The sequence below is a fragment of the Lepidochelys kempii genome, chromosome 6 (genome assembly GCF_965140265.1).
Source record: "Lepidochelys kempii isolate rLepKem1 chromosome 6, rLepKem1.hap2, whole genome shotgun sequence".
Classification (NCBI taxonomy): Eukaryota; Metazoa; Chordata; order Testudines; family Cheloniidae; genus Lepidochelys; species Lepidochelys kempii.
The window spans coordinates 53,046,706-53,071,591 of record NC_133261.1 but is presented as its reverse complement, the minus strand read 5'-3'; the positions used below and the strand labels follow the sequence as shown (position 1 = coordinate 53,071,591).

General features: G+C 42.7%; 1 protein-coding gene across 3 annotated transcripts in view; it reads left to right on the top strand.

The window, feature by feature from the left end:
• Window positions 1-667: 667 nt before the first annotated feature.
• The window catches only part of PAMR1 (peptidase domain containing associated with muscle regeneration 1), a 68,595-nt gene continuing 44,376 nt past the window's right edge, over window positions 668-24,886 (top strand). For 2 of the 3 annotated variants that reach the window (XM_073350664.1, XM_073350662.1), the window contains exons 1-4: window positions 668-852; window positions 15,044-15,220; window positions 16,026-16,154; window positions 23,358-23,472. In XM_073350664.1, the coding sequence (XP_073206765.1) occupies window positions 771-852; window positions 15,044-15,220; window positions 16,026-16,154; window positions 23,358-23,472 (503 nt within the window). In that variant the 5' untranslated portion in view covers window positions 668-770. The remainder of the gene's footprint in view (window positions 853-15,043; window positions 15,221-16,025; window positions 16,155-23,357; window positions 23,473-24,886) is intronic. The other variant, XM_073350663.1, reaches the window with a different exon arrangement.

Sequence of the window (24,886 nt, the reverse complement as noted above, 5' to 3'; positions counted from 1 at the left end):
TCTTTATATAACCTTATTCATTATTTGATCCCTGCATAAAAATGTGTGTTATAGTGGTAGTGTTGTAGCCATCTTGGTCTCAGGAGAGACAAGGTACATGGGTCCAATATCTTTTACTGGACCAGGTTCTGCTGATGAAAGAGACAAACTTTCAAGCCTACACAGAACTCTTCTTCAGGATACGTTATGACAGAGGCATCCTCGAGCAGCACATTTCACATGGCAAGGATTCCTAGCCACTAGTGGGGATAGTAGGAGTGCTCTCCCCATGCACAGAGCATGCCCAGCCTTTCACTAATGTGCATCATTCCACCAGCACACAACCTCCTGCACAATTAAAGGGACCTTGCACTGAGCATCTCCTACTGGGGATACAGGCACCTTCTGCTCATTTACACTAGCTGGTAAGACATACAGAAATTATTTTTTTCCTTTATAATTTCTTCCCTTTGAAGATGAAAATTGCTGTCTAAATGTAAGCATTATTCCCCTTTATTGATCTCCCCCCCCACATATAGCCTCCATTAAGTGGGTTGCCTGCTGGAGCCCAGAAAGGGTTAATGCAGCAGTGGAGAGGTTTGGGGTGACGTCGTGCTTCTGGATGCCTGAGAAGTCTCTTGAAGGTAGTTCCCCTCTGGTGATGATGGGAGTGAGCAGAGGTCTGAAATCCGAGATGCCTCGCAGCCTGGACTTGGTGAGGTCCCAGTAAAAGCAGCTCGCTTGCTATCCCACTCCCTGAGCAGTCACTCCGTTGCATTGGCCTGGGCAGCATGGAGCTAGCCCCCTGGACTCACATAGGACTCACACTTCTCCAGCTCCTTTTCATCTCCTGCTTGCCAAGAGGTACTGTAAGTAAGTGAGTGCATTCTATACATGGCTGAATGTTTCCCTTCCCTTTATTGTGGTCAGGGGGCTTTGATTTCTTGCTGCTGTCCTGAGAAGCGGAGAGATCTGAAGGGATGTTAATAATAGAAGGGGCTGATTTATTTATTTATTTTTTGCTGGCACCAGGGAGAAACATCCAGGATAATTTCCCGAGACATTTAACAGACTTAAAAGGGAAACAACTGGCTGGATTTATTGGCCAATGGCCATCAAGAGAAGGGGCTGCAATCACTTCACTTACTTATTGCTTTATTTTCTTAACACACCGCGCTAAGGAAATAATGATAAAAGGGGCATTTAAGTCTACGATTTGTAAAGTGTAATTTGTTTGTCTTGGCAACAGACAGACTTTCCTCTCCAGCTCCAACACCAAGGGGGAAAAAAAAAAACAAAAAACAAGAGAGAAAGAAGGAAAACAAAAGCCACACATTGTTTCCGACCTGAGCTTTAGTTCTGCCAATATTAGTGTTTCAAAGGGGAAACCTTGTTAAAGCTGAATGATCTTTTTATAGCAAATTCTTATGCCACTTTCTGCTGAACCAGCATACTCAGTTCCCTCTTGATAAGGTTAACAATGAGCATTTCGATAGAAGCACACATTTACTATGATTATTCCTAAGAATGTGCATTGTTTACACGTGAATGCGGCTCTAGCTACTTATAAACATTGGCTCCTAATGTCAGCTCTTCGTGCTGCTCTGTGAGGAGTGTAACTCGTTAGAAGCCAGCAGAGGACTCAGAGATAAGGTGCCTCTAAATCAGTGTTTCTCAACAACCAATCTGTGGACCAGTGCCTGTCCCTGAGAGATCCCTGACATAGTTTAGGAAGGCAGCATGTTTGTCCCTGGTATCAAAAAGTTAGAGAAACGCTGCTCACATTTCAGTTGCGAGAGACCCGTGATATCAGAATTCCCAGTAAGGTAAGTATCTCTTTAAAAAATAATGATGGTAAATATCAAGTAAACACTCCAGTGATCCAGATAATGCAGCCTTCAACAGCTATAAATAACAGTATTCATGATAATGGCTCAGGGTCCTCCCCAGTCTCGGTGGGGAGAAGGGACATAAACAGAGTGGCTTCCCTCTGTCGCAGCTTTATTCTTGTCTCCCAGGTCCTGTGGTAGGTAGGCCCTGGGTGGAGGATGGGCATTTTCTATGAAGGTCATGTGCTTCCAAAATGTTAAGAAGGGGCTCCCTCCAAAAGGTTTGGACTCAGTGATACAAGTGAACATTGCCTGTATAAAATACTCTGCCTCCCATTCCACAAAACCCATTAATTCTTTCCTTTGCTTTCCCTCCCAAATGCATTAGCCCTTTGTCTCTAACCCTCAGCCCACAAGTTATCATGCTTCACTCTCCTCTCTACCTGACGTGGCTCCCTTACCCAGTAGCTGTTCCTTACCCTAGCAGCAGTGATGGCAGGTGGGTCCATCCATCCCACAACCTCTGCTGGTGGCAAAAGAATAATCCCACAGTCTCTAGTTATGGGGTGGTTGTTCTAGTGGGTTGTTCTAGTCCAGGTGTCGGGCTGGGTCGTCAGTGGTGGATGAGTGCCTTTTTGGAACTGGAGGTGGGCAGGTCTCTCCTGACTGTTGAAGGCCTCAGAGGTGGGAGGAGGAGCAGGTCTTTCCCAGGCTGATGATGGTGGTGGAATGGGTTTTCCTTGGCTGGTGATTGGAGGAATGGACCTCCAGCTTCCCTGCTGGTACTAATTCTTCAGATGCTGGGAAGGTAGACACCAGCATGGCAAGAGGTGAGCTACAGTGGTTGTAGGACTCCCTCTCAATGCAGCAGCACCTTGGCCCTATCTCCTCTCCTGCTCCTCCTCTTTCACTGCTATGGCTGGTGGTGGGGAGGAGTGCAGGGACTATGTGGTGCTTCCCCCACATACACCTAGAGGAATTGATGGGGGATCCAAGAAGGGAGTTCCCCATACAGCAGGGTCACTCAGAAAAGATGGACCATTTTAAAGAGCAGAGCAGTCTTCACATTTTGGGGCAGGTTCAGAAACAATGGTTTGCCACCTCCCCACGGAAGTAACCAATTTCTGTCCATGATTATCACACCCTGCTGTACAGGGTTTGTGGGGATTTGGGGACAGGAGTGGGGGAAAATTTTGGGAATAAACCTGAAGTATAGCTGATTCATATTTCCTAAAAAGGGTGTGCGTATGTTGAGGTCCCCTAGTCTCTTGCTGCAGAAGTGGACCCCAAATGCATTCAAGATACATCCAGATATATAAACTGAGGTGACCCAGTCACTCAGATTGAATGCATTTTTAGACTCTTCACAAGGACAAAGGGCTAGAGACTTTCATTCTAAATGAAAGCTGGGATTATCTTTTATAGGACCCCAAGAGCCAGACCTGGTAACACGAGGCTTGCAGGATCCCCTGCCAGCTCATCAGTGCCCTGTACATTGTCCATCCATCAAACTCATGAGGACCCCCACCTTAATTCTGTCAGTGTCACTATTACTTTGGGTGCTGTCTCTTATGTGAGATGGAACCCCAACATTCCAAGTTTCCAGGGGCAGCAGCCACCAGGGGAGTCTTGCCATATGGATATATTAGAGGGAGATGGAGTCAGGGGCCATAAAAGCAATATAGAAGCTCTAGTTTAGGGAGAGAACCCCAAATCCATTGTGTAGAGTGGGGTAAATCCCACATCCCCATGGGAACAATTCAGCGGAAACTCTGGGATGGGAGCCTCATGGATTTTCCTGATATCTCTGGGTGTAATTGCAAGGAACATTATTTGTAAGCAAACCTGCTGAGGTGCTCAGGGTGATGGACAAGAATTCATAATAAAGACTAGAGACTAGTTCAGTCCAAAATCCTTTCTCCAAACACCCACAGATGCTGGGGCTGTTTGGAGATGGATTTGACCTTTGGGGCTTGCCCTTCTCTGTAGAATGGAATGCACCAACACCCTCCATACTTTGGAAAAGTTCAGCTCAGTATCCTAATAAAGATCTGAGCTTTGTGGGCTTGGGCTCTGTGTGCTGGTGGACTCTCCCTCCAGCTCAGGAAAGAAACAGTGTCCTGCCCAAGTCCATTAGAGGCCCTGGCCTCTCAGCACAGTTCCTTGATCAAACACAAAAACTCAGAAGTAACACCAAACAAAGCAATTCCCCTGCCCAGCCTGGCCTGTAGTCCTCAGAGGCCTTTAGCCTTTCCTCTCAGTGGTGGAAGCAAGCTACACCTTTCACTTAAATCCCTTGCTAGCTCATGTGACAGACAGGTAGCCCTTAACCCTTTCCTGGTTGTTTTACCCAGTCACAGGCCCATCTCAAACAAATTCATGATAGCAAACTAACTATAGCAAGGTAATAATACCATCCGATACAAAACTACACAGGGGAAGCTGAGAGGGGGGCAGCGTTGGGGCAGACTGGCCCAGAGTGCTTTAGAGGCTGAAGGCATCCTGCTCATTCTGGTTTAGGGCCTGTATTTTGGCCTGACTGGTCAAAAACCTGCACTGATAAGGTGGGGTTTGAGGTTTCCAGGGCGAGGGGAGGATGTGGGTTGAAGAGGAAGGTGCTTGAGATGGGTCAGAATCTGAACAAGGTTTGCTGTGGTCTATACCTGTAGCCTAGTATTCTGGCCAGTGACCCAACCAGCCTGCCCTGAAGGGGAAGAGGGAATTTGGGTGGGCTCAGTATAAGGCAATGGGGAAGGGAGAAAGTTCTCAATATGGGGCAATAGTGGGTGTGATAAAAATTGCCTTTGGGGAAAAAAGGTGCTGTTGAAATGTGAGCAGCAAGGCACAGAGAGCTGCCACAGGGGCAAATATGAACCCCCTAGTGCCTGTCATGGCTGCCTGTAATTAGAGTCCGCAGAATGGCAGTAGAAATACTTGCTGGGATGAGGTAGCCTGTAGAACACTGCAGCATTTATTGTACAAGGAGGATTTGTAGGGCTGGTGTTGCCATGTTGGGATTAGAACTGGTACAACATCGGCTTTCTTGTGTAGGAAGACTGTGCTGGAAGTTCTGCTGACTACTCATGTGGTGTCACGTCAGCAATGAAGATCAAGCACCAGAAAAACCTAGAAATATTCTTGTTATGTGCTGTTCCTGCCATCATACCACCTAGATGGCCAGCTTCCAGCCCCGGCACATAGGAAGCTACTCTCAGACTTTTTCTAATAGCCTCACTTTTGCTAGTCTTTTACTTGGCCTTGTTTTTAGTTACATGGAGGTATTTTCAGAGTTGTTTTTTATGATGGGGTCAGGCAAGGTCATTCATATAGAGAGACAAACTTCAAAACCATATTGAAATTCCTGTTTATGACAGGACAAAGACCTGAAAAGACATTTGTTCCCCCACTAACAATCTTTCTTTTCCTTTCTATGGAGGAAAAGCTTATGGGAAGTTTTTGTTGTTGTATTCTTGCTAAGAAACAAAGTTCCTGTGTTTATAAAGGGTATAATTGGTGCTTGGTATCGGTATTTAATACACAGTAACAATTCTGCAGCCATCCAGGAACTTCACAGTTGTCACTTTGCTGCACATCTGGGCCACTCAATACCTCATTACAGTTGGAAAGATAGTACTCAGAGCCTCTTGCATCAAAACAGGCCCCACTCCTTGAACTACAGTAGAGTCTCCATTGCCTGTTATCAGTGTAGAGCAGTGGTTCTCAACCCACAGCCTATGGGCTGTTTGGCCCATGTGACATCCTCAGGGACATACAGGTAGTTTATACATTGTGTGGATGAGGCCCATATAACACAGAGAGCGGCATATGCATCCCACAATGGTAAACAGGTTGAGAACCACTGGTGTAGAGCTTATAAAACACAGTTGATCAGACCTGATCCAGCAGCAGGCAGTTGTATTTACACTAAATAATTTATTCAATACTTTAAAAAATACAGTACTTAAATGGAAAGTATTTTTTGTGGGTAGTTTAGCCCACTTCAAATATACTTCTGCATCTGGAACTAAAAATAGCTTCAGCGCTTAAATAATGATAAAAATATCATTTAATAACACTTACGGCACTTTTTGTCTTTATAAATATTCACTAATTAAGGGGACAGTGTGAACCAGGAATCTAAGTAATGCCTAAAAAAGAATTAAAAGCAATGTCAGTACTTGTCCCTGAATACACCTACCAGTTTTTGTGGTTTATATACAAGCACTTTCCCTTTGTTTTCCTTCCTTCCCACTGTCATTACTGTGTGAAATGCAACACAAAGAGCAGGGAAAACAAACAGGGGAAACAATGACTCTGAGTCCTCACAAAGTTGCTGTCCGATGCACAAAGTAAACAAACCGAATAGAACAGGAAAATATTTTCCCCTCTCATCTTTCAACAATCTTAGTTGTTGGCAAGAATTGTAAGTACAAACATTTCAGAGAGGAGTATGATTTTTAAAGTTGACATTATTGCCTTCATCCTCACAACATCTGTAGGAAGTTGCGTATTACGAGCATCGTTTGTACAATGTGGAAACTGAGGCAAAAAACGAGGGTAGAGCAAAGGCCCGCACTTTCGGCAGTGATTCGTGATTTTGGTAGCCTCACTTTCTGACTGCCCTACTTGAAATACTTTGAAGGGGCTTGATTTTCAGAGGTGCCAATCACCGACTACTACGGCTGCAATCCACTGGAGCTGCAGATATGCAGCGCCTTTAAAATCAGGTCCCTAGATATCTCAGATGGGGCACCCAAAATACAAGGCATCCAAAATTAGTGATCTGTGTTTATGTTGACATTGCATTCAGAAGTATGACTGGAACACACACAAACATACCCAAGCTAGCTTTGATCTAGAGTGCAGCATCAGGAGCTAGGCACTTGAGTATATACCCAGGGTCCCAGGATGGCTTCAGTGACATATCCAAGATCAATAAGAATTAGTTTTAGGGTTGGGATGAGAATGCTATTGTTCCTGATTCCCAGGCTTGTGCTCAGACAACTAGACAATGACTGAAATCCTGGGCCTGTTACAGTCAGCAGGAGAGTTTTGCTATTCACTTCCGTGGAGCCAGGATTCTATCTTTGTTTACAGCTGATGAATTACATAGCTGCTGCGTGTGCTCAGAGCTCTCACAGACTTTAATGTCAGTTCAGCTCACAGCACCTACAGGATGGGGACCAGAGACTGATTGCAATATTATCAAGAATGAAAGTACAATAGAATTAAAAAATAAAGCAAATCTAAATCCAATGAGCACAGACCTGAAAGGGAAAGAAAATGTATCACCACTTGTTGGGTTTCACCTCTGTCAGTGCTATTTTTTTTTAAATGAGAAAAACTCATTTCAAAGGTACTTGTGGCACCTTAGAGACTAACAAATTTATTTGAGCATAAGCTTTCGTGGGCTAAAACCCACTTCATTGGATGCATGCAGTGGAAAATACAGTAGAAAGATATATATATATATATACACACAGAGAACATGAAACAATGGGTGTTATAATACACACTATAATGAGAGTGATCAGTTAAGGTGAGCTATTACCAGCAGGAGAGAAAAAAACCCCACCTTTTGTAGTGATAATCAAGATGGGCCATTTCCAGCAGTTGACAACAACGTGTGAGGAACAGTGGGGGATGGGGGGTGGGAAATAAACATGGAGAAATAGTTTTACTTTGTGTAATGACACATCCACTCCCAGTCTTTATTCAAGCCTAATTTAATGGTGTCCAGTTTGCAAATTAATTCCAATTCAGCAGTCTCTCGTTGGAGTCTGTTTTTGAAGTTTTTTTGTTGTAATATTGAGACTTTTAGGTCCTGCTGGTAATAGCTCACCTTAACTGATCACTCTTGTTATAGTGTGTATGATAACACCCATTGTTTCATGTTCTCTGTGTATATATATATCTTCCTACTGTATTTTCCACTGCATGCATCCGATGAAGTAGGTTTTAGCCCACAAAAGCTTATGCTCAAATAAATTTGTTAGTCTCTAAGGAGCCACAAGTACTCCTGTTCTTTTTGCAGATACAGACTAACACGGCTGCTACTCTGAAACCTGTCATTTCAAAGGTATTACACTAGGGAACATTGTTTAATATGAAGAGTTTTTAAAAATTGCTCCTTGAAATTCAGACACAAGCTTGCTCCATGCAAGAGAACAGTTGTTAACGAGTATCATAGAATAAGAAGAAAATAAAATAAGGGTCATATTTTTCCCGTCTAACATGAATTTGTTATATAAACATCCAAAGGGATGTAAAGGGAGTATATCTATTCAAGCTTACTCTTAATGATAAAACACTTAATTTGCACAGCACAATTGTCAGAATTATGGACATAGTTACTTAAAGGGAAAACTGTCACATAATTTAGGCCTCCAGATTAGGTACAACCCATTATTAAAATAGAAATAACTTGTGATTTGTTTAATATTAATGAAAACAGTTTTTTTAAATGGATTTCCATAGTCCCCTGGAGTGTTTGCAACATAAATTTTGCAACAATGTGCTAAGGAAACTGAATGTAAGCAAAAGTGAAGTTGAACAGTCTTTTATCATTGGCAAAAATAAAGGAAGGTCAAAAAATTACAGCATACAAAAAAAGTCAAAAATAAGTTATTTCTGTAGAAGTATTTCATTTTTCATTAATGCTTAATTATTAAGACTGGTAGTGCCCAAACTATGATTAGTAATATGGGTTTTAGTTTTTTTAAAACATGGGATTAGGTTTTTATAAATTCACTATTTTATCTTGACAACTTTGCCTTATGTCCAGTATATTTGAGGATGTTGCTACCTGAAAAGTGGCATCAAGATATTTGCAGGAATGTTTCTTATTAATTATTATTATTTTAACAATTTAGACCTGGATCCACAAATATATTTTGTCTCCTAACCTCCACTGATTTCAATAGGATCTAGGCATTAGCTGTTATCTAGCAAATGTCATCCCTAGATCTCAAAGCATAGACTAGGGAGGAGGGTAAATATCACTATCTAGATTTTACAGCTGAGGAAGTGAGCCATGAGAAAGCAGAAGTAGCTTGTAGGATTTGAAAAATCATAGTAATTCAAACAATAATAACAATGTGTTTATACTCTCTTCCTTTCTCTTGGGGACCATCTGACTGTTGGATCCAGCCGTGCCATAGGATTCTCTCTATTTTTGTGAATTTTGGACAGCATTAATGTATCATTTTTGTATAAAGAGTCTGGGAAGTGGGACACTGCCCCCTTTTCTCTCTAGTTACTGGGAGAAAAGTGTGGATGTGTATTTTGAAAACCAGGATTAAATGAACTAACTAGTTAGAGATGAATATCTCATTCCTAATCCCCCAGAGTCATCCAGTCCCTGACAAACCATGGCTAGTATGGAGCCATTGACCTACCAGGGAAAGTCTCTGTATCCCAGTTTTCCATTCTCTTCTGTCATCCAGTCCATGCTAACCTGGATCTGGGTGCAGGGTAGCATTTTCAAAAGTGCCTTCAGCTAGGTCTACACTATAATCTTCCACTGGCATGGCTATCTTGGTCAGAGGTGAGATGAGATTTGATCCCTTACTGACACAGTTGTGCTGGCAAAAGCCCCTAATATAGATGCAATTATACCTCCAGAAGTATAGTTTGTTTTGTTTGACGGGGGGTGGGTGGGCGGGTGGGTGAGTGTCGAATAAGCTATGCCAGCAAAATCACAGCTCTGTTGGTATAAACTGCAGCCGTCCTCAGAGCACTTTGCTGGTATAGTATACTGGTACTACCAAAAAAACCACACTCTTAAATGGGAATGAGAGTGTCCATGGGGAATTGTAGTGCTATAACTATACCTTAGCTAAAAGCTGTATAACTTTCCATGTAGACAAGCCCTTGTCACTTAGGAACCTAAATCACATTGATTTTCAATGTGATTTAGGTGCTTAATACTTTTTGAAAAGTTTATATGGAAGTTTTGTATCTCACTCCCAATGCCCTAGAACCATCCAGTTTCCTCCCCCTACAACCTGGAACTAGCCCGGTTGCCCCTGACTTATGACCAGGTTGCCAGTGAAATGCTGATGCTTTTTGGCTCACTCCAACTATCACTGAAGTCAGTGTCAAGACTTGACGAGAGTGGAATCAGGCCCATATCCCATTCTCAAGAGCTACATGCTCTCCCAGCCCTCATTCTAAGTAAAGCTGGTGATTTAAAGTCTCTCTGCCATCCACCTATCCCTTATTTCAGTAAGACCTTATTGTCTGTGCAAACCCTTTAAAGCTTATTTTTTAAAAATTTAAAGAAATACCATGGAACTATTTTGAGGTGGGGGTACGGAGTGTGCAAAGAGAGACTGCACCCCTCTCTGGAGAGGTTTCCAGCTCTTCAGAAGGATACAGTGAAAGCTAAACTTTGGATGCTTGCATTTCCATTGAATTGCAAACAGTAGTTCTGTCAACCCCTCTGACGTGAACCTTCCCGAGTAGTAATAAAATAATTTCTTGTGGGACTTTCTCACCTCGTTCTCCGAGGTCCTGCAGTTTGGGATAGGATTGCATTTGAGGTTTGGCAAGGAGGCAACTGGGTGAGTCATGCATATGCCCCGACCATCCCAGTGATGGGAAAAACAGGCACACTTCTGTCAAGGCGATCAATAAACTGTTTCAGTTCTTCTGCCGTACGCCATGCTGGATGGCACAAGCAGGTCACTTGGCAGGAGGGGGCAACCGCCTTTTTGAAAAGGTGAAGATGAAATAAGTCTATTTGAAACAAGAAAGAAAAGAATCCTAGGCAGGAAAGAAAGAGAAATGATGTTGGAGGCTGACAGCCAGGGAGCATTCATCAGGACTTGACTTGCTGTGGATTCATTTGCAGAGTATATTGGGTGCTAATGAAAGGTTGACGGCCATGATGATTAGCCATGGAGCTGCTACAATGCAAAGGCCAAGATTCATCCCTGTGCCAGCCCAATGTGATATATGGTATATAAGTGGGAATATGAGCATCATTTTTACAGAGGCAAAAAGAGGTTAAGAACAAAGGCCTGCATTTTCAACATTTTCAACCCAGTCCTAGGGTCAGTGCAGAGACTGTGACTCTCCTATTCAGCAATTCAGTTCCCAGGACAAACTAAACTGAACCCCACTCTGCAATAGCCTTGATAGGCATGTCTACACTGTAGGTGGGAGTGAGCCTTCCAGCCCTGGTGGACAGACTTGTATTAGTGCGGCTTGTGTTAGCATGCTGAAAATAGCTGTGTGGATCCTGTGGAGGCTTGGGCTAGCGACCTGAGGGGTGAGACCCTCACGTGAGTCTTTGGGCTCTCTGATGAGATGGCTCACAAAGGGGTCATTAGTACACAGTGAGCTGTGGATGCCAGGCTGGATCTCTCCATTCCTGCTGGGTACTGAACAACCATCAGATGTAATGGCCTTATGAACCATAATGGCCCCAACATTACAGGTGCATTTATGTGCTAACTAATAACCGCGAGTGCAAATAAAAAGGATGCACACATATAAGTACCTTATTGAACCTGCAGTCCAGGTAGATAGACCTGGAAACGCACCCACAATAGCAAAGGCTAGGTTGAAGATCTCTTAAAAAATCAGATCCCAGCTCACTACCCCCAAATGGGACTGGACTCAAACGAGTGACTGAGAGGTGAAAAGTTCCACACTACACTGACGTGCTGCTAAGTCAACCAGTTACTCCCACCCACTCGCTGACACCTTTCCCCCTGCCATTTGCACTCTTTAATAACATTGCTCTTTCTTGCTCACAGTTTCCATGACCTGGAGCTGGTTTCTTATGTGCAGTTTGTGCCTGGATCTAATGGCCTTTTCTTCCACAATTAAAACCTTATAAATTAGTCCATTGTTTGTTTGCTTGTTCTTGTTTTCAAGTTTCAGATAAATATTTTGCATGGGGAGTTTTGCAACCCAGCTCTTTTAGAGTCACTTCAAGTCTCTGCCTGGACATGTTTTACACTCTCCGGAAATACAGCTGCTGGCTACAAGTCAGACTTGCTCCTTTGAAGGGTGCCTCTATTAGCAAAGTCAAGCCACTAACTGCCCCACAAATATTTTAGCCATGATTCAGAATGGTCCAGCTTCTAATTTATTGCATTTAACTCCACCAGTCAATCCCACCTCCTCTCTCCCTTCTTCTCCCCTCAATTATGAAAGTAATGGTGAAGGGTGAGTGGGGGAGTAAACTGAGTCCCAAAAAGGGATGCAGTGACATACTCCCCCCAAAAGCAAGAGGATAGCAGCAGGGGAGCAATTATGCCTCTCTGAGTCACAGTTTGTTCCTGCTGGGGCAGAGTATCTATGTGCTATTCTAAAGGCTCAATGTAGCCTTCATCAAGACAAAAATGTTCTTTAGTTGCTCTTTTTATGTCCACTTTAAAGTGTCCAAGCAAAATATCCCTTTCGCCTTTTATTACACAGGGTGAGGAGACATCTGTGTAAAGCAAGCTGGATTCCAGAGTTATTAAAGACACACTGTCAAGTCTTTATGTAGATTAAAAAAAAAAAAAAACTTGTACAAAACCTAAGAACAATAGATTCCATTATATTTTTTTTTAAATTCAGAGGAAATGGTTAAAAATGCCACACCCACGAATTCCCCCACCAGGTGTACTCCCCAAACTTTGCAGCCCCATGTTAGTGCATGAGAACCTGAAAGTGAATTAAATTGGCTATAAATCAACGGAAAGCCCATTTCAGTGTCTCAGCTAAGTGCAAGAAGCGAGCAAACAGCAGACACAGGGAAAAGGAAATCTGATGTTTACAATTCTTTAAGGGCCAGAGTCTGCTAACCCTTACCTATACTACTTTACTCTGCAAATAGACCCATTGATTTCAAATGGGTGAAAAGAGAAGAATCAGGCCTGTGGGTCTGGACTAGTCGTACCAATGTAAGTAAAGCTGTGATTTGATATCATTTTAGTTAAAAACACTAACAACTTTGTATGTGGATACTCAGATTGATTTAAACTTGGCTTATAACAGTTGCATTGGTAAATTTATCAGCATAATCTAAACGGATATAGATCCCATTTATTGCTACATACTAGAAATCTTTAAGAAAATGAGATTTCCAGCTTGATTTGGGAAAACTGAAGCGATTTACATAAAATTTATTATAACTTCCAAATTTCCGGGTATTTGTTCAGGGGTTCAGCTTTCATTAGGAATGAGCTGCTTTCTAGGACAGCTAATTTGCATTGTTATTTTTTAATGGCAGATGGTGAGATGTGTTGAATTGGAATGTCAAAAGCTGAGCAGTTTTAATTAGGAGGAAGGTCTTGGCTTAGGGTGAATAGCAGTGAACAGGGACAGGCAAAATCAGATAATTATACCTTTGTAATCAATTTGCTTAGGAATCTGCATAAAATATAGTTCACAGACAATCTATACATATATCTATATCTCTGTAGAAGAAAGAGGTATAGTTATGTGTTTAGTGGACCCAATATGGTCCAGTTGTTTGTCTGCTGTTCTGAAGTTAGGAGACTTGAGTTTAATTCTTGGCTACTGTTTTTGCTCTGGGACCATGGGAAAAGTCATATCACCTCCTCAGTTGCCCATTTGTAAAATGGGGGTAATGATACGTATCTTTGTAAAGCTCTTTAAGACCTATGGATGAAAAGTGCTATATAAGAATTAAGTATTATTATGATTTTAACGAAAGCATATATTACTGGACTGGAAAATTACCCAATAAACCACCACCTCACCAAATGCCAGGCGTTGCTTTTTTGTTGTAGATGGGAAGAAGGTAGGCAACAATCAGGCATGGAATGCAAACTGACTTTCGACTTTAACTATGGAGTCTGAACTGTGGTGAGATTTCCAGGAGTTTGTGTGTCTGGAGCAAGGAATGCGCTATGGAATTATACCAGGGATGAATTTTGCTTACAGCGATTTAGCTCTCCAGCTAAATACAAAAATCAAGAAGCTGTAGGTGGTCCCTTTTTGTTGGGCTAACTATTAGTAAGAAGAAAGGCAAGCTTCTGAGACTCAGGCTTCATCAGGCCATGGAGAATTGAGTGAGGCAGAACTACCACTGAATCCTGTAGAGAGTTAACTCAGACCTCATAATTAAATTATGAGACACACTGAATCAAAAAGGAACTGTGTGAAAAGGAAGCCACATAACATGGATGGGACTTCCGCTCCTTAATAGCAATGTCTGGGTTGTTGCAATAACAAAGCAATTCTATCACTCAGAATAAAAGGGAAAGAATATTCTGTGGCCAAAAAGGAAAAAAGAGGGTCTCATTATGTTTCTTTCACATCTCATCTCTCCAGTCTGCTCTCTCACTTCTTATTATCAGGCTCCACGAAAACAGCCATCAGGTCTGTCAACTGGTTAAGAGACACGCTGACAGCATCATGAGCTCATTAGATTTCAATTTGTAGGGTTTAGACAGTATGGTGGAAGAAGGGAGATGGGATCTGTAGAGTTACTGTATTAGTCTGCAGTCACTATCCAAGGTATTTCAAGCTGTGGTTTCTTAAAAGGGAACTGTCAGGATAGATTAAATCTCACAGTGTTGCAGGGAGAGGTAATTAAAAATGATTTAAAAATCCTTATCTAATCAGAAATGTTTTCATGAAATGAAATTAAAAAAAAAAAAAATCAATGGAAAAAACAGTTTTCTCCTGCAATGAAAGGAGCACTGTGCTAGTGAAGTGAAACTAAGAAATAAACTTGACTAGAAGCCAGAAGTGAAATTGACCTCTCCATTTGGACTCCCCATTCTCCAAGCTGCATGAATAGCAAAATAATACACAAAATGGCAGGAATATTAAACAGTCCAGCAGATATTTTGAATTCTTTTTGAATAATTAATCTAAATTGGAGATGAGGAAGTAAACAAGGACTGGGATTTTTAAAAAGAGCTTTAAAGTGAAAACGTCCCTTCAAATTGGGTTTTTCCCCCTCTGAATGCAGAAGCAGGGAAGACTAACAGAGAACGGAAGGAATAGATTTCCTTAATTATGGGCTGGGCACCTCTTTGGCTGGCGATACAAATCTGCCTCTTTGTGTTTTAACCACCCAAACTCAATTTACATTTTGGCAGGATCAGACATGTTACAACGTGCGTTGGCATTTGCCATGTTGCAGGCCTGGGACAACCTCATGCCCTGTATTATCTGACTATTAACTGAATAATAATTAGTGAACTGGGTAATTCTCTGCATTTTATGCATTATTTCTCCCCCACTTTATGTTCCATTTTCAGAATACATGGTGATCAATGAAAACTGTCCTGGAGCTGAATGGAATATCATGTGCCGGGAGTGCTGTGAATATGACCAGATCCAGTGTGTCTGCCCGGGCGGGAAAGAAAAAGTGGGTTATACCATTCCCTGTTGCAGGAATGAGGAAAATGAGTGTGACTCCTGTTTAATCCATCCAGGTGTGTTGGTTTGTAACACTGTCCCTTGTACCTCTTGTGCTCTCATGCAGGGGGGTTGTTGAAGTGCCAGCATGTGTAGCCAGTCATTGTGCACAGAGCCAAATGGGGCACGCAGCCCATTTTGGCTGCCTGACTTCATGGATTGCTTTTAGTCTCTTCAGGGATCCAAGCGGCTCCTGTACCAGTGTGAGCTAATGGGTTCAGCATATGGCCTCATGTAGCACCATTGCTGGTCACACTGTGGGCTGAAAGTTTCCAGGGTTCTCTGTGCAAGCCTGGAAGCTCTCCAAAAGGTAAAGTCATAACTTGCTTCACACAGATCATTTCTGGATGGGGATTTTATTTCCTCAGCCTCTGGATCTGGTTTGTACATTGCATTATTAAATGAGAGGGGGAAAGAGGCTGGGGAGTTCAGATTCTTCAGAAAGCAATGGGAAAGCAAAGTTAAAAGTAGAAAGAGGGAGAACCAGCTTAGAACAAATTAGATTTACTTACAACCAGGGATGGAGCCATGCTGAATTGACATCCAAACTCACACTGCCCTAAAGGGTGTGTAGAGCAGGGGAGATGGGATGTAGACATACAGGGCAGCTACCAAGATCAGATCCAGATTCGAGAGTTTGAACTTGCCAAAGTGAGGGATAGATGAGATCCACAATAGTCAGGACCACAAAGATCACAAGCTTCTTTTGGATTGTGAAAAGCAAACAAACAGATTCCTCCCCCGCTCCCTTCCTCCCTCTCCTTTCCCTTCCTCCAATACCAACTGTCTAGATGTCATTCAACAAAGTGACTCTGCTTTCAGGCTGCACCATTTTTGAGAACTGTAAGTCCTGCCACAACGGCTCCTGGGGTGGAACACTAGATGACTTCTACATCAAAGGGATCTACTGTGCGGAGTGCAGAGCTGGCTGGTATGGAGGGGACTGCATGAGTAAGTGCTCTCAGTGAGATACCCTACAACTGGGCAGGCTGGCGCTGGGGATATAGTGGAAGGGGTGACTTAATCGGATCATATTGCCATGCTATACCAAACCAGTGGTCCAGTTAGTCCAGCATCCTGACTCTGAGAATGGTCTGTACCAGATGCTTCAGAGGAGGGTGTAAGAAATCCTGCTGGGAGCGGTTATGTAATAATATGCAGTGCTCAGAGGGATAACTAACTGCTTGCCCTCATCAGTGAGATGTGGGCTTAGGCCCTGAAGCATGAGTGTTTATAAGCCTTCCAATCTCCTGATGTCGTTTTTTAATCGTTAACTATTGTAACTCTGGATGTTCTTGTTATCCATGTTATTTCTTTGGATTAGACAAAAATAAAAAGGGTGCCTAACCAAACCCTACAGAGACTCTTGAGGAAGCATGAAGATTTACATGAACAATTATATTAAATAGCAGCTTATCCCACAGACAGCAAAACTCAGGCTCCAACAAAGCACAAAACTCTCCTCACACAGATATAACCACCTTCCACAGCAGAAATGCAGTGCCTTGTAACTTACTCTGATGGTCAAAAGTCTGGGGCTATTTCAGACAATGGTGGGGCTATTTCAGGTCTTGTTCCAGAGTATATAAAATAATGGAAAATTTTTTTGTTTGAGTCCTGCTGAGCTCTTGGCCTCAGTGTTCTCTTCTGCTAGGGAGTTCCAAAGGCTAATGATATAAAAAGGTATTTCCTTTTCTCAGTTTTAAATCTGCTGCCTTTCATTTTCATTGCCTATCTCCTTGCCCTTGTATTATGAAAAAGGATGAATAGCAGGCCCTCATCTACTTTCTCGGTTCTAGTCATTATTTTGTGCATATTTATCATGTCTCCTCTTATTCATAGCTTCCTAGGCCAGAAGGGACCATTGTGATAATCTAGTCTGACACCTGCGTAACACAGGCCATAGACTTTCAGTAGATAAAAATAAAAATTCATGGTGTAAGTATCAAGTTTTAAATACTTAAACTGTCTAGATCAGCAAGTTCTAACCTGAGCAGAGTCCATTCAGGCCTCCATTCCTCTGAGACTGATACGCTAAATTTCTCACAGTTTGCAGCGTGGGTTTTTTCTGTCAACATTTCAAAAACCAGTGACTGTTCTGCTCTGTGTTGATACTAAAGATCCCATCTCACTTTCCATAAGAGTAGAAATAGGAAAGAACCACTGGGTCAATCAAGTCCTTCCTCCTTCTGCCAGCACAGGGTATAGCTACACTTTGAGCTGGGGGCATAATTCCTAGCTTGAGGAGACATACTTGTGCTAGCTCTGATCAAGCCGTCATGCTAAAAATAAAGTGTAGCCATTGTGGCTCAAGCAGCAGGAGGGACTAGCCACCCTGAGCATGGGATGTGTTCCTTGGACTAAAATTTGGTGGGTCAAGGCATGCATGCAATGCCACCCAATCCACCAGCCAGCCCATACCATATGACAAGGCATCGAATCAAAGAGCATTACGGCCCTTGTGTTCACATCTGGAATATTGCATTCATTCTGGGCACCTCGCTAGCAGAAGGGTGTCAATCGACTGAGGGGATACAAAGAAGAGAAACAAACGTGACCTGTCTTCCCGGTGCTGTGTCTAAACGCTGGAGTGCACTCTTCTAGTGAGCACACTCCTTTTCCCAGCACCATGAATGGCTGCTTATCCATGTTCTGCACATTTACATGGATTAGCCTTGAACGAGGATCATCAGTGTGGTGAACAGTTTTGCTAAGTGAGCCAAAAAAGCGGGGCCTTTGTGGCTGAACTCGCAGAAACCGCCATTCTAAGGTTTCTCAGCTGAAATTCACTGCTCACATCTGAATGTTTCTTTTCAGCTAGGAGAGTCAACCCTCTGTATGTGGGACACATCATTTTTTCCCATATGATCTTAATTTTATTCTAGTATTGAACATTTAAAATTCACAGGCAGCTGGGGTGCTATACACACCTCAAGCATGATGCTTTAGAGTTTGCATTCTGGAGTTAAAAGACCCTATAGTTACTTAAAACCAGAACAATTTCCATTGGTCAGAGGACAAAAAGCAATGTCTTCAAAAGGAATTGCAGCCTACCCTATGAGAGTGTGGTCCTATGTTTCCCTCTAGTGGTGGTCCAAATATGACGTTTATGAGTGCTTCTGCTTCTCGCTAGAGGAGTTAATCTTTTAGTTTAACCGACAGAATCTCTTGATTTTAGATGAAAAGGTTCCAGGGTCAAATCTTACTGATGGCCTGAGCAGAATCAGTTCCCTAATCACTGTCTGAAAAATATTGAGAGTGGATTGCTATATGAACTTTTTTGTAATTGGCAAAAAATAAAATAAAAATTCTAAAGCTACATTTTTTGGTCCATCACTTCAGTTTGTAGTCTGTGATTTCCCATTAGAGTTGAGCAAATAATCACTTATAGAATCATTTACTTGTTTAATAGACTTTTCTCTCTTTTTCTGGTGGTGGAATGGCTGGGAGCCAATCTCAGATTACTCATTATTTGATATTTTTTGGAAATTGCCTTGCTGTTTGACACTTAAATGGTGGAATTATGAGCTTTGTTACGTAGTTGTGGTTGGTCATGCAAGTCACATGTAGATTTCCCGGCTGGATAAGTGTAACACTTGTAATCAGGTTTCAGGTGCAAACACTCCAAGTAATCAGGTTTCTGTGTGCAAACTTTACACGTGGTGTGACCAGATATTTGTGTGAGTTATCGCTATTTTTTGTTTTTAAATACTTGGGAAGTGCTCAGAGACTGTAAGATAACAGAGGCCGTCTAACTGACCAACTAGAGAACGTGTAGCTCTCTGACTATTCAGAGACAGCAAACAGAGGAGGGAATAAGCACAAGCAAAGCAGAATCAATGTTGTCCTCCTAAATCTGAAGACATCTTGACACTACAGCTTTGAGAGGCATGAAATGCCTCATTCATCTCAATAAGTTGTTGACTCTGAAGCTTAAAGATGACACATACTGCAGTGGTGGGTGTCTGTACAAAACCCTCAGATAGGCAGAAATGACAACATTTGGAGTGGTTTCACTGCTGATCACCTTAGCAGAAATATTCAGCTCAAGTGCTCATCCTATAGTTCTAAACTACCTTCCATGCCTGCCCAGGTACCAACCAGCCAACTGTCTCCAATGCAGCTGTGCCCAGGCAAGTTCTGCAGTGCAGATCTGCATTGTGAATAAAAAAATCTGAAGCACATTAAGCCTGACAATGGGGATATCAACATCAAATCAAATTCAGGAGCAAAAGAAGTAACACAGGGCTGTCCATCTTGAGTGTATTGTTCCTTTTCATATTTAATGCAGTAAAAACTTTCCATGTTTAAATGGAAATGAAGCTACTATTGCATTTCCCATCTGTAATACCAGAACGTCAGAGACTAGACCAGGGGTTCTCAAACTGTAGGGTCATGACCCCCCAGGGGGTCGCGAGCTGTCAGCCTCCATCCCAAACCTTGTTTCACCTCCAGCATTTATAATAGTGTTAAATATTAAAAAAGTGTTTTTAATTTATAAGGGGGCATCACACTCAGAGGCTTCTTCTGTGAAAGGAGTCACCAGTATAAAAGTTTGAGAACCACTGGTCTAGGGTTCTTCACTATGGAGTAAAGGTCCATTTTTCTGCAGAGTACTTGGGACCTGTGCATACAGAATGTGAATACATGTGGATGAGAGAGATTAAAGGGAGAGAGATGCACCCTTTTCTGTGGTGTAAAATACACTGCAGTACCTCAATCCACTCACCAGATGGAGTCCAGAAGCTCTTAAATGGCTCCTTTTGATGTGTAAAGACAGCAGACATTGCAATGGGTTATAAGCTCAATGAGGCAAACTGATTTTTGTTTTCCCTGTGTCATAGTTTTCTGGGTGAGAAGTCACAATATTAAGTAAGAATAAGAGAAATGAAGACAAAATTCACTTCAAATGGTGCATAAGGGTACACAGCTGCACTTCAGCCACTGGGGCCTGCATTTTAACACTGGGCTGTTTTGATGAGGATTTAGACCAGTGGTTTTCGTACCTTTGTACTGGTGACCCCTTTCACATAGCAAGCCTCTGAGTGCGACCCCCCCACACATCAATTAAAACACTTTTTGACATATTTAACACCATTATAAATGCTGGAGGCAAAGCAGGGTTTGGGGTGGAGGCTGACAGCTCGTGACCCCCATGTAATAACTGCATGACCCCCTGAGGGGTCCCAATCCCCGGTTTGAGAACCGCTGATTTAAGAAGTCTTTATTTGGGGAAGATAAAGGAGAAAGATATGAATTTTTCTCTGGACACTGATCCTTAAATATTCTTGAGAAGGCGAGTGCACACGTACACACACACACTCCCATTACAGTAAAAATATTACTGATGAGATGGCTGATTGCTTAAATATGTAGGGCTAAATTAAGCCCATCACTGTGCAGTGTGCCAAAGTGGGGAGAGAACAATTTTGGGTCATTATTCACTTAGACTTAATGGTGGTGATCAAGAAGTGAAGGCCTCTGACTCTACCATTATTAGTCCTCCTGAGCCACCCAGGTTCTATGTCTCTCTCTCTCTCTCTCGTTCCCTCCACCCCCCAGCAAATTTCTGAATGCCAGTGGATGTAACATTTCTATCACTGTTGCTTTGTCTCCTGTCTTGGCTCCTGATGGAACCCCACAGTGATGCTGGGAAACCCAAACAACAGGTGCGGAACTGTGACCAGATGTCTCCTCCCCCAGTATGAACTCTCATAATGGGATAGAACTCAAAGGGCTCGAATTGTTTTTTCTTTCAGTTCCAGGCCTCAGAGAAGAATCTTTATGTGCCGCTGAAAGCAGCTTTTTTTTCCAGACAGGAAAGGAATCCTGATGCTGACACTTTTCCAAAGTGGATTATTTTTTTCTGAAAGAAGCCGGATTTGCCAGCATTAGTGGCTGGGGTACAAATTACGCTTGAGAATTTTCCAGGTCTCCACAGCTTTAGAAGGGGAAGAAAAAAGATCCCATTTGATCAGAAGGTGATAGAGCTGTTGTTCGCCTGCTGTTTGTCTGGGGGAGGCAGCACAATGTCTGCTAGATGAGCTGGAGAAAGCAGGGTGAAGATCTGATCTGATCTCGGATGTGCTTCACGCAGAGAAGCAAATCTGAGAATATTTGTTTTGAGGAAGTCTCTGAATGGCTCCTCTTTAGCCTTCAGACCGCCTGCTTTGTTGGCCAAACCTACTTCCTTGGCGTGGATGTTCAGAAGTTGAGGCTGTACTGATCCAAACAGAAAAGTGCATTTAGTATGCCCTGCACATAAGCATTCTCTTGCACCAGTTCTTTTGCTTCCTTTTGTGAAAGGCAGGAGTGCAAAGGAAGCTCAAAAACCCCTGGTTACAAAAGGGAAGATTTCTTTGAGGTGATCCAAGAACCATGTCATGCCATCTGAAGATTTCCCACCGCTTTGTCTCAGGTTGTTTTTGAAGCAGGAGCCAGTAACAGCGCAAGGTCCCTCTCCTTGCTGTGGGAAGGCACATTATCATGTGCGATTCTGGCATCCTAGCTGCATCTTAATGGGCCTACAGAAGTGTAGTAATTAATTTTCATCTTTTACATGAGGAACCAACTAAGCCCCAGTGTAGGATGAAACTCTTGTGCTGAACTCCTCGGAGCTGGATTGCTGTTTCATCAGGTTCCATTTAACTGAGGGTAGCTGAGGGTAAACTGACAAAAGGTGTTTTATTAGACAGACAATTCTTAGCAGGAAACAGGAGCAACTGACCTTCAGTTTTCCCATGTCTCTCACCGTAGTTCAGACACATAAGGCCTGATTTTTAGAGGCTGACTTCAGTGGAAGCTATGGATGCTCAGCACTTGTGAAAATCAGGTCACTTCCATACTTGCGTGTCCTCCAAAGGGAAGTATGGCTTATGGCTAATGCCACTTACAGTTACAGCCCCGTCAGTCAAGAAGGGAGTGCACTGAGCAGTTCAGGGTCCCTTTTTGGGAATGGATCAAACTTATTCATTCTCAGTCAAGGAGTAGCGAATGGGGTAAGGAGTGAATGGACTAAAGAGGCTGAAAAGCTTCTGGGAAGTCTCTTGGCCCCTTCTCCATAGCATAACTACAGTCTGTTGGCCTTTCCCAACAGTTCTCTCTCCTGCGCTTGGTCTGCACCCTACCCATAATCCCCCAATGCAGACATGTTATTACTCACAATGCAATTTCTAGAACAGAAGATGCAGTCAGAATCATCCAGCAGTGTACTAACAGAATGCTTAATGAAAATCCTGATAAGCTGTAGGACTCCATTAGGAAAGGTGTAGCCAAGAAATTAAGTATCAAAAGATGTGATCTGCATGGTATCTAATGACATAACTTTGCACCTTCACTTAAGTAATGTTTATAAAGTCCTTTAGGATGATCCTTGACAAGGATTCTCTCATTGAGATAGGCATTATTATTCCTATTCTACAAATGGGGAAACTGAGGTATAGTGCAGTTAAGTGACATGCTCAAGGTGTTTGGTGGCAGAGCTGAAAATAGAACCCAGGATTCCTGATTCCCAGTCCTCTGCGTTAAAAGTGTTCCTTTAACTCCAGGCTGTGGGGAAGAGGAGCAGATCAAGTATGGATTATTGAGATTTAGGTCCAGGATTGGGAAGGGATCCAGTGGTGCTCCAGAGGCAGCAGTCCCTCTCAAAACTTTCCCGTATCCCATCTACTTTGCCCCAGCTGTGCAGGCTCGCTCTGACTAGTTCCTGAGTGGGAGACTACAAAGGTTAAATGTTTCCCTCTTAGCCACATCCACATGTCGGCATGTGAAAAAAAGAGGACAAAGGGGTCAAGGACTGAGGGGAGGAGTCTTTCTAAGGAGGGGTGGGAAGGAACTGGGATTAGGGGAGCCCCACACTTTATGGTAGGACTTGGGGATGCCAAATATTGGTGAGTCCAGACCTTAGCTATGATTAATCTGGTGCTGATGGGGAGAGGTGATACTATATAAGCTTAAAGGAAGGGTGTTGACTTTCTAGATAATGCTGAAACAATATAGTAGCATAATAATACTAATGATATAGTAGGGCATTTTAGTCCTTCAGGAAGTTGCCTCAGATGTTAGTATGTCAAGCTTCTCTATTCTGGCCTCTTCTCCCTGAGCTGCTGAATGAAGGTCTCTAATGGACTTGCTGTTTTTACTTTTCCTCTTCAGGATGCGGGCAGGTTCTTCGGGCTTCCAAAGGTCAGATTTTGCTGGAGAGCTACCCACTGAATGCACACTGTGAATGGACCATTCATGTTAAACCTGGGTTTATCATCGAATTAAGGTAAGTGGGAGGTGAATTTCAGCAAATTCTGTCTTCTGTATGAAGCAAGGTGGCATGTGTATCAGATGGGAATCATATTTTGATCTCCAGGTGGGTCAGACTCTGGTGGCTCTATGGCAAAGAAAGTGCTGCCCCCATCTTAGGAAGGTACCTCATATTTGGCACCTGGCCCAGCAGGAGATCTGGGAATGCTGCACTATTGGCCATATTCTGCCTTCAGTTCCTGCTTGGAACACTCGCTGATACCAATGGACATTTTTAGAGATATCCAGAGCAATATATATCCCTAAGTGCCATTATGGTCAGAGCATCCCATGGTCCAACAGGAAAGCACCAGGCTAGCGTAGAATGGATTCACTGAAGACAAAACTCAGGTGTGTTTTGGGGCAGGGAGAAACTGGCTCAGGTTACTCTGAATCTGTGTGAAAACAATTCACAGTTAGTTAACTGGTGAGGCTCTGAAGCTCATGCTCATTAATGTACCATTCCCCCGGCCCCGTAGACTAGCAGAAATTAGAGAGGGAAAATCCCTCAGATGGAGATGGAAAATGCCTCACATGAGGGGGTGCCGACCACTTGTTGTAGACTTTAACAGATCTCATAGTCAGGAAGTATTTCCTGATATTCAACCTAAATTTTCCCTTTCTAAATATCATATAATTACTTCAAGTGACGTCCTCTTGAACTACCCTAAATAATTCCTTTCTATCCTCGATGCCTATAAGCTTCCTATATCTGTAGTTGTTCAGTCAATCTACGTATCTAGCCCTTTTAATCTTCCCCGATGGCTCAATCTCCTCAGCCCTTCATCAGGGTTACTTTTCCAGTGCTGGAGAGCCTTCACTTGGTGCAATTAATTTTGTTTTTGAATGTGTGTGGCAAAGAGCTCACACATACAGCAGGAAGCTTGGCAGGGGATCAGATTCAGCCCCCACCAGCAACTACAATAAGAACCTGAGTTAAAGGCTTCACATCAATCTTTCACCAGCTTTGGAGAACAGGCAAAGAAGCAATATTCGGTGCACAAACACATTTCTAACCAACAGATTTAAAGATCTGATTTAATATTAACTCAGAGGAAGGAAAATCACTCAAGGAGAAAATAAATTTGGGGGTTCCTTTGACATTAACACCAGTCCCTTTATCATGCTCACTATTGTGTAGTTATAAGCAACAATAATTACAAAACTAACAGTGGTGAAACCTCCTCAGAGCAAGTGCAAGATTCTGTAGGTACCTTCAGGAGTGGCTAGATAAAGCAGTGCCTATAACATGGTACAGGGAGTTTGGTGTTCAAACAACTGATGCTGCTCTGTGTTACTCTTAATGGGAATGAGACACATTTCCTTTGCTTTTACAAGTGCATTGTTGGATTGGGCTGTAGCTCACTCTGTGCAAAAAGCAACAAGAGTAT